Source organism: Uloborus diversus, chromosome 5 (genome assembly GCF_026930045.1).
Source record: "Uloborus diversus isolate 005 chromosome 5, Udiv.v.3.1, whole genome shotgun sequence".
Taxonomy (NCBI): Eukaryota; Metazoa; Arthropoda; class Arachnida; order Araneae; family Uloboridae; genus Uloborus; species Uloborus diversus.
In genome coordinates this window covers 101,294,664-101,305,360 of record NC_072735.1, presented here as the reverse complement: position 1 = coordinate 101,305,360, position 10,697 = coordinate 101,294,664, and the positions used below count along the sequence as shown (strand labels likewise).

The 10,697-nt window shown below is 32.6% G+C and overlaps 2 protein-coding genes across 2 annotated transcripts in view; one reads left to right on the top strand and one right to left on the bottom strand.

Annotated features, from left to right (window-relative positions):
- The first annotated feature begins 119 nt into the window (after positions 1–119).
- LOC129222427 (heat shock protein beta-11-like) lies at positions 120–1,036 on the top strand. The gene has a single exon (XM_054856939.1). The coding sequence runs from the start codon at positions 284–286 to the stop codon at positions 893–895; it is 612 nt and encodes a 203-aa protein (XP_054712914.1). The 5' UTR covers positions 120–283; the 3' UTR covers positions 896–1,036.
- Positions 1,037–6,416: 5,380 nt separating this feature from the next.
- LOC129222538 (abasic site processing protein HMCES-like) overlaps positions 6,417–10,697 on the bottom strand; it is a 28,734-nt gene continuing 24,453 nt past the window's right edge. Inside the window, exons 7-8 of the mRNA XM_054857051.1 lie at positions 9,379–9,482; positions 6,417–6,609 (exon numbers count right to left, since the gene is read on the bottom strand). Coding sequence (XP_054713026.1) covers positions 6,501–6,609; positions 9,379–9,482 — 213 coding nt within the window. The 3' untranslated portion in view covers positions 6,417–6,500. The remainder of the gene's footprint in view (positions 6,610–9,378; positions 9,483–10,697) is intronic.

The following is a 10,697-nucleotide window of genomic DNA, read 5'->3' as shown; positions in this document are numbered from 1 at the left end:
TACTATGTTATTACTTAAAAGCATCTTTTTTGTTTTCATAGATAATATTAATGCTTTTTAACTGCTAGAATAATCGTAATCGGTTAGAATGTTCTGGTGTTGTCTGCTAAAGTCTCGACCTTTCCAGTTTTGGATGATAGCAGATTGCTTCTGGTTTCGTCATGCAGCGCGGAGTATAAAACCATAGAGTTGTCACAATATTTGTTTCATTAAAACGTTTGCCGTCTTAAAAAGTGTTGGTAGTGTGTTTTCTTGCTTCTTTGATAACATCTGTCCTGCAATAATGTCTAACATTGCATTGATTTCTGCACCATTCCTTCGTAATTGTGTTCGAAATTTGAGAAATTTCGAGCGTTGGCAAGTATGCCCGATTCGTGGGTATTGGCGGCGTCGAGATTCACTATCCGAGATATCTTCAGCTTTCCAAACAATGGAAAAATATATGAGGGAAATGGATAAAGAAATGAATCGAGTGTTCAATGACATACAGCGTGTCAGCCCCGTCAGAATTCCTCGAATGTTTTCACCATTTGGAAGTGATTCAGAGAAAGAGTTGCCCATTATATCTACAGATAAAGATAGCAGAGTTTATAAACTAGAGCTGGAAATGCAAGGCATGAAACCAGAAGACATCAAGTTGACTGTAAAGCACAATGAACTGACTGTCCGCGCTCGTTGTGAAGAGGAGCGATCTGATGGATCTCGCTACGTAAAAGAGAATAGTTACCATTATACATTGCCAAAAGAAGTGAATCCAGACAGTATTCGTTGTTCATTAACTGATGGAGTTTTAACAATCGAAGCACCTTTGCCAGCTTTGGAATCTAAAGAAATACCTGTCACAATAGAAAGTGATGAGCAAAAGAACAGTTCTGATAATACTACTAAGAACTGATGCATTGTGAATGATGCATACTGGTACTTCTGTTTATATTAGAGACCTATGTGTAGGTAATCCTCTTTGTGTCTTCATTAAAGACTTTTTTTCTAAAGGTTTTTCTTTTTCTTTTAGAAATTGTTAAGCTAAGAATGTTTCTATTTGTAGTTACAAGTTTAGTTATAATTTTAATGCTGTCTAATTTCAATTGTTTCGATTAAGTTTTTTACGTCTATTCTGTGGTTAAATTCTTTGAAGGACTTTGAATGTTATGCTCAACATTTATAAATTCAATTATTCCTAAAATCTGGTTTTCTTCTACATGTTCTCATTTTAGAAAACTTGTACTCAAATAGTGATAAAGGGTATATCCGAATAAAGCAACAGGTTAACCGATGGACTTACCAGGCACATCTTAGTAGAGCTACTGGTTGGTCAATCGAACAAATCATTCTATGGACGCTCACGGCTAATGACTGAATCACCTGGCTGGTTAAAAAGTTGCTCTATTCGAACATACCAGCAATTTCTTACCATATAGATAAAATGCTTTTTTTTTTTACAGCTTTAGAATAAGATCTTAAAATCGACCATTCTACACATATTATGCAATACTTAAAAACAAATTTACTTAACGTAATTGCTTTTGTCACAAAAGTGATATAAATTGGTCATGCTCACCTAAATAGGTGTTACAGAGCACCTGACCTGATTTAGGGATTATTGGACTTGATTTACAGCCTGAATTGATAAGGTGGCCAAGCATGAAAAAGTGTTAACTTATTTTGGTATGCATGTTGACTAAACTAGAAGGCTTCTATTGCAGGAAATTAATGCAGGAGCTAGGTATTGGTGCAAGTTAGGCTAAAACTGTTTTTAAATTCCATGATTGACTGAATTTCGCATACATACTATAGCATATATAATAATAAGTTCAGCATTTAAGCATAAATCAAACTAGCATAAACCCAACTCTAAACCATTTATTAATAACTCGCATTCCAGCCATATTCAATGTTGCCACTCACATTGTAACAATACTACATCCCTTCTTTTCTTTCTTTTTTTTTTTTTAAACTCAAAACAAACAAAATTTTGAAACAAATAAATTTACACTTATGTACAGTTCTTACGTGAAAATATAGTTCTGGTGCCACTTAGGTTTTTGTCTATGTCGTATCGGTCGTGATAAGTTTGTTGACATTGTTGATGTTGAAGCGTTTGGATCTACCATTAATGTAGATAGATCTTCCTGTTCATCTGTTGTTTCATCTTCATTTACGTCTTCAATACCAGCTGCAGTTTTCGGATTTTTTTTTTTTTTTTGTATGACTGATATATTTCTTTACATGAGTTATATTTCTTCGGTAGCGAACTCCGTTTGGATCTTTTATAGTAACTGCATTTCCTTTTCTTCCAACAACAGTCATCGGTATTGGTTTGAACGTAGTTGTCAATTTATTTTCTTTCTGTTGCTTCATAATTACCATGTCTCCTACATCAATGTTACTCTCTTTGGCTTTGCGTTCTTGATCTGCATATTGTCTTCCTTTATCCTTAAGAAATTTATCTTTATTTCTGATTTCTTCATCTGTGAATTTAACAGCATTTTCTCTTATATCAGGTAGCTTATTTCTGATTTTTCTTCCAAACATTAGTTCTCCAGGAGGAACACCGGTAGTAGAATGTGGTGTGACACGATACGCAAAAAGGAATTCTTGAAGTTCATGCCTCCAGTTTTTTCCTATTGCATGTGCAATTCTCAAAGTCTTTTCAAAATCATTTGGTTTTGCCTTTCAACTTGGCCATTTGCTTGTGGCCATAAAGGAGTTGTATGATGATGCTTAATACCCCTTTCTAGTAAAAACTTCTTGAAATTTTTATCAATAAATGTCCTACCGTTATCAGTCATAACATGTTTTGGAAAACCATACCTAGCAAATATCTCTGTCACTTGATTAATTAAAACTTGTGCATGTAAGGACCTTGTAATTAAAACTTCAAAATATCTACTATAATAATCCACAATAACAAGCAAATATTCTCCTGTTGGTAGGGGGCCTAAATAATCCATCGAGATGTACTCCCATGCCTCTGATGGTAATTCAGTTCGTGTCATTGGCTCAGGTGGATCTGGAATAGTAACCAGTTGACATCCATGACAAGATCTCACAAATTTGTCTACGGCTCTGTCCATGTTGTACCACCATACCTTGCTTCTTAGTAACCTTTTCATTGCTGTCATTCCCATATGACCTTCATGTGCTAATTCTAAACACTTTCCTTGAAGATCCGCTGGGCATACAATTCTTGTACCTCTCAACAGAATTCCATCGATTTAACAAAATTCATCTTTTATTATCTCATAAATGTCTTTGATCTTTAGCCCAATTGTTTGTTCGTAAACTGTTCTTTAATTTCTGAAGATGGTGATCTTTATTTGTAGCAATTTTTATGTCTTCTAATTTAAGAGCTATGGGCACATTAACTTCAACAATATTACGTATGTAATTCTGCTCTTCGTTAGATCTTGCTTCATCTTCTACCGATTCAGAAATATCCAATAATCTTGATAATGGATCGGCAATATTTGTTTTGCCAGGCTTGTAGATTTCGTACGAATAGCTCATCAGCCTTAACACCCATCTTTCAATTCTTGCACATAATCTATGACGAATGCCAAATATTGTCTGCAAAGGCCTATGATCTGTGACCAGTTCAAACGTTTTTCCAAATGTATAAATGTGAAATGTTTCACAGGCCCAAACTAAAGCAAGTTCTTCCTTTTCTGTTTGAGAATATCTTTTCTCCACACTACTAAGTGCTTTACTTGCATAGCGAATAACTCTGGGTCCTTCCTTCTGAAACTGGACCAACACTGCTCCGAGTCCTACTGTGCTAGCATCACAGTAAATTCTTGTACGTGAATCTGGATTATAAAATCCTAAAGTTGGCGAGTTGGCGATTATTTTCCTCAATTTATCAAAAGCTTCATTTTGTTTCGTTAGTTTTCTTAAAGGCTCCGCAATTGTTGCAAGATTCGGAATAAATTTTGCAGAAAAATTGACTAATCCTAAAAAACTTCTAATTTCTTTTAACCCAAATTTACATTTCTCTTTATTTAATGTAAGTCCTTTTTCTCTTACAACATTTAAGACATTTTCTAAATTTTCATCATGTTGACTTTTATTCTTTCCATAAACAATTAAATCGTCCATATAAATGCAAATTCCTAGGCAGTTCTGAAATGTTTGAGTCATTACTCGCTGATACATTTCTGGTCCACAATTTACTCCAAACATTAGGTGTTTATAACGAAATAAACCTAAATGTGTTCAAAAAGTAGTAATGTTCCTCGATTTTTCTTAGAGTTCAATTTGATGATATGCCCATTTTATATCTAGTTTACTAAACACTGTGCTACCATTTAGTTCATGCAAAACTTCATCAATTAGAGGAATAGGAAATCTTTCTCTTTCTATATCTTGATTTGCAATTCTCATGTCTACACATAGTCTCCACTTTCCTTCTTTCTTAGGCGTAACGACAATAGGTGATACCCATGGAGTTGGACCATCAACTTTTTCAATTATGTCATGTTTCAACAAATCATTTATCAACTCTTTCACGTGTGATCTTAAATTGTATGGTAACCTTCTTACTGGTTGTGCAACCCCTTTTGCATCATCTTTAATTGGAATTTTTAATTGAAAGTTCTTTAATTTACCAATGCTTTGAAACACATCTTGAAACTTTCCAACAACATCTTCACAACTTGAATCCTTATCTTCAGAAGAAATATTTAATTCATTTACATTGTATCCTAACCTCAGTACATTAAGTTTGATAGCAGTCTCTTTACCCAATAACGAGTTGCCTTCACCTTCAAATACAAAAAATTCAATATCTTCCAACTGTTTACCATGCATTACTTTTATACTAGCTCTAAAAGCACCCAATACTTTTAATGGCTTCTTATCTCCATAGGAATATATCTTCTTATCAACTAAATAGTTTTTGCATTTGATTTTAGATGATTTTAATCTTTCCCATTCTTTTTTTCCAATTACATTACAGCTAGCACCCGAATCAATAATCATAGGTATCTTAACATTTCCCACAATGCATGTAATATACTCACTTTTGTTATTATATGGAAGTGAAAACACAAATTCATTTTCATCTTCATTACTAGAAGAATTAAGATTTCTCACAATCTTTTCTTTCTCTTTAAATTTTTTCGGCGCTTTTGTAACAATACTACACATACTTATCTCATATGCTGAAATTAAAGCAAATACTGTCTTGGAAATTTTATTTCAATCATTTATTCATACAAAGGAAATCTAAATCCAGATAATTAATGATGGCGCAGAATAGCAAATGAAAATTCAGCTGGCTTTTATCTCACTCTCTGCATCAAATGATCAGTATGTAACCCTTTAATGCAAGGGAATGTATAAATTAATCAAATGTTTTCTTTTTTTTGCTGAATTTAGCATTAAAGTAATATAGCATTCATTAATGTTATTGCAAAAAATTACTAGGGAAAATAATAGTTATGCATCTCAATTTTTTAAGAAATAATCAGCTGAGAAAATGGTTCGTTTTGTAATGTTTTCGAAGTTAAATTCAGTAAAAATGGTAAAATTTAAAAAGCTTTACCATGAATTGAAAATTAAACCAATTTTTATTCTCATACTCTATCCTCTTGTTGTTGACATGTCCATAGTTCATAAATACCTTGGAAAGAGAGGGTGCCATTGCCTCAAGTGATAAAGACTTGATTTATTTATTGATAAGACAAAGATTTACAGCACAAAGGGGAAAAATAATACCCAGGGCATTGAATCCACGATGCTATATACTTGATACTCTTAATTTCTTGCATGGAATAGAATATTTTCGATACTATTATGTTTTCTAAAATTTTGATGCTATTCTCTAGCATCCTTAACATGCATAAGATACTAATGATCTCCTTTTTGGGCACATATCTTAAATCAACATGAGGGCAATGCCATATTAACTGATCTGAAAAACAACAAGCTGGTGGTGAATATTTTTAAATATCGGCAATCTCTTAAAAACTATTTCTTTGATTAAGGACCCTTTGCTGCCTATGTTTATGTTGGCATTATCTTGGGAAACAAATCACACATGGTCGAAGTTATTGATAAATACTGATTTTGTAAAAACTCTGGAATTTACATAAACTAAAAATTTGCATTTGAACATAGTATTTATGATCAATTATTGGGGAAAAAAAGTTTTGAAGGAAAAAAATGCAAACAACCTAGTAAAATAAATCACATAGTAATATTTTCATTTTATTATAGCAAAAATGTAAAGCACTGGTATCACAATCCTCAACATAAGCAATTAAATTCAAGAACGAAACATATTATTGCCTCAGATCAACAGTAAGATATACTGTTGCTCTGATGCAATGATTCCAGAATTATTCTTATTTCATAAGAATCAATAGATGTATTGCATGATTTAAGATGTAAAATAAGTTAGTAAGAGATCTAAATAATAGTATTTATTGATCATAAAAGTTTATACAATTCAAAATATATCACAGTATAAAAGAGAGAAAGTAGTCATAATTTCAACTTCATTAATTTTCTTTTTTAAAGTGTTTTGCATCATTTCCTAAATCTGTCTGTCCTCTTTTAAGCCATGCTGTCAGTCCAGTGGTTTTCATGGGAGAAACTTTTTTTTCCAAACTAAATAAACAATATTTTATTAGAAAAAATATTTTAGAAAAAGTAAACCATATATTTTATTAAATTTTGTCTTTCAACCACACCTACTACAAATACATCAACTAATGTGTTTTTAATTTTAATACTATTTTGCAGTTAATGGTTAAGATATTTTTTCACAGCAGGTAGAATAATTTACAAAGCTTTTTAGCAAGAGATCTTAACATGTTTGAGTTACTCCCCCTGATCATTTATTTTTCTGAATCTTTCTATGCACATTTTGACCCAGTGGCGCCTCCATGGAGCCTGAGGGGGCCCGAGCCCCCTCAAAAATATTTTTGAGGCGGCAGAGCCCCCCCAGTAAATCAAGAAAATTATTAGTTATATTATGCTTTATAAACCCACAAATTCATCTTTTATGTTCCTTGTTTGAAGATACAAGATAGTTTACCTTGTAAAATACATTCAGAAATTAGTTAAAACAAGTAATTACTACGATAGAGTAAGTCGGTTAACTGAAAACGATTGTTCTGAATAATGATAGTGTTACGGTGCTGCAAGCTCACTTTTAGAATTGGTCCCAGTGCACGAACTTATGAGAAAGTCTGTCGCCGGTCGGCAGCGCTGCGGCGCGCTCATCTAAGTGTTGCTGATTTGGAAAAAATATGAGGGTTTGATTTGTATATTAAATGGGAGGGGTGATAGTTTTGAATACTTTTAGGAATTGTGTTTAAAAGAAAAACCTTCACAAAATGATGATTCTTCGCTTCCTCAGAATCGACGTACCAGAGGTATGAAAACAACAAAGCCAGCTCACCGCACACTTTCAAAATCTTAAAGAGTTACTTCAAGGCACTTTACATTGAGTTTTGTGAAATGGTGCAATCATACATTGCTGGGCAGTTTACATTAACTGGACTCACACAGATCATTGCTATTGAACAAGAGTGCTTGCTTTTATTAAACAGAAGTGAAACAAATTTTGAAAAGTCAACTGAGTTTTTCAAAAATGACCTAGACATTGAGAAACTGCGTTTACACTCGAATATGTTAGCCGATATCACGAATGAAAAAACAACTGGTCTTAAAAAGCATGCGTAAATAAAATGACTTTTTATGAAAAAACGTGTTTGTATTTATTTTTTCCCTTTTTCAAAGCCAAAAATATGTGTCAGGCTTGTCGAGTTTTCGGGGTTCCAATGTTGATTATATGAATTTAAAATGCTTAAAAAAAACTTTAAAGCTCACTATTGTTTATCTCTGCGGCAAGAGCCCACAGTATGTCCCCCCTAATTTTTTTTTTAAGTCGGCGTCTCTGGGAGTGTCCTTCCATGCAAGTCAAGTCATGCGACCTTATACCAATGCCTAGCTACGGCACTGTACGACTCCATAAAATATAACAAAAAGTCTCTTACTAAGACAAGTGACCTGATTTAGTTGAATCAGAAAATTCGTATACCAATTTTTAGATTGTTTTACTTCGAAAACGCCATATCACATACTGTTTGTTTGTTTAAATTATGCACACCGGAAAATATGGCATTTTAAAGGTACAAAAAACTGACCTTTATTTTTTTTTTGAGGGGGGGACCTTCGTGGAACTAGATAGCCCACCAAAACCCCTCGTGATGCCTGGCCCCCTCAATTATTTTTGCAAGTCGGCGCCCCTGTTTTGACTTCAATTTTATTACAGACTTTGTACGTAATGAAGGACAAGACTTAACCCCTCAGAGGGCTTAATTTTTATTGCTGTAGCACATGAGTTATCAACCTGGCAGGTGCATCTCCCCAAGAAGACGTAGAAGAATTTCAAGGGAAGTGTGATTTTCAAAAAAATTAAATGAAAAAGTAAAATTAACAATAACTTTTCCCAACTTTGAAGTCTCGTGTAAATACTAGTGCAATTTTTATCCGCATATCTCTAAAGAACTTATCTACATTCTTATTTACTAGCCAATTTCAGCTATCCCATACCTACCATTTTTGAAAGAAACACAAAGGGTGGATTTTACTTGGAGAAACAGGAGAAAAACAGTATAGTTTTTCACATCAGAAAACATGAGAAAATACAGAAGATTTTAAAACTGAAAACATTTAAAGATAAAGCTATTTTAATCTAATTTTATTCGTTTCAGCATTTAACTTAATTACATTTGAAAACCTGCACTCAAAATTATCACAGAATTTCACTTCATTAAGCTTTTATTGAAAATAAAGATAGTCTAGCGTAATAATAACCGAAAATGAAAAACCAAATCTCAATACCAATGCAAAAAACTTCTACAGGCAAGCAGCTTGGGGGCTCAGCATTATGTTTGGGATTTCTAAAAAATACGGTTAAAACCAGATAAAGTCAGCAACTGTCAAAAACTTGCCAACCCAACCTTAGAAGAATGTTAATAGTTAATGTAATGTTCGAATCCCTTCCAAATAAAAATAATGGCTATGAAGATGTCAAAAACTGAAAAAGAAAAGTGGGATGTGATGGGGGAAAATGGTGGTCATACTATTTGGATTCAGGAGGTTATTTTACATAAGAATTGACAAGAAAGATGTCAGTAGCATTTTTTTTTTTTTTTTTTTTTTTTTGCTGTACAGTGTAATTGAGCAATTTCTTTTTACTTTTAAAGATTCTAAAATGTTTAGTAATCTCGTGAAAATGAAATAAGCAAGGTCCTGCCTAGCTTAAGTTTAAATAATTTTCTAGCTAAACATTTTAAAACATGAATGCTCTTAAGTAAATGCTTTGTTTCCGATTCTGTGAGAACAATAATAACTGATGAAAGTTACCTCATAGGTTTTATACAATCAATGGAATTATTTCTAGAATTATTAACTAAAGTAGAAACAGGATGCATCTGAAGGTTTTCAATGGGTTTTAAAATGGAAAGTGCCTGTTGAAAAAAGAATACAACATCTATAAGTAATGCGTTATTAATGAAAAATACACTTTCTGACATGCAGTTCATATTCAATTAATATGAAAATGACAATCTGCACAAATTAATAACTTTTTCCTTTTATTCACATTGCATGATGTAAATAGCATTTTATTTTGCTTACTTGTCTACCAAACATAATTTTAGCAAGCTTTGACTTTCTGAAATAAAAATTATTAAAACTGCTGACTTGGGAAAAGGATTTTGGGTTTCAACCCCGTAAGATTTCAAGATTGCACGATGCCAATACCCCAGCAGGATTATCGCAACTCTTTTAAAGTTGTATTTGATGTTTTTTTTTTTTTCTTATCTTGAATTAGAAAGAGCAGCTCCATTACTTGAATACTTTTGTAGCTATTGAATGAATGCACAAATTATTTAAACATTAGAAAGTCATCTCAATTAAGGAACATATTAGTTGTGCAAAAGTGTGCCCCATGTGTCTTCGCCCACACTTGAAGGGAATTTCATGTGTTAGGTGAAAACATGCAGTCTGTAGTTGGTTTTATAGAGTTAAAATATTATTAACTTTGCAGCTCATTTCCATAAATGTTGCTTTCTTCGAAAACCAATTTTTATATTCATATGAGTGCCATGCTTGGTCTTTGCTCAAGGACAGCAGCTTTTGAAACATAGGCTCAAATCTTTTTACATTGAAAAATAGGTTCCCGGTAACTACCAAACACATGTCTGCAAGTTTTGACAATTTTTGTTTTTTTAAATATCCTTTTTAGTCATCAGTCTAAAGCTATTTATCTTTTTCAAATTACATATGTTTGAAATTTTGAAATCCATGGGAAGTTCAACATATTGCTCTTAGTAAAAAAAATAAAGCTGAAATGATTAGAAAGCTCTGTTCAAAGCAAACACAAACGTTTACTTTGAACAGAATTTTCTAATCATAAATAGCAATTGCAAATCTTTTTTTTTTTTTTTGGAAAGCAATAGATGAAATAATTATGGCAACATCATACGAAATCTGATTAGTATGGCTGTTGATTATGATTATCTTTCATTTAAAAAGTAGATGTGAAGAATTCTTTTAATTTTTTCAAAAAGCAACCCCTTTAGTATCTTACTGCCGTGTGCAGGTAAAAGGCAGTATCTGCAAATTTCTCTTTTTCTTTTTTTGCATTTTTGTCAATTTGTACTTAAGCTTTATTGTACATT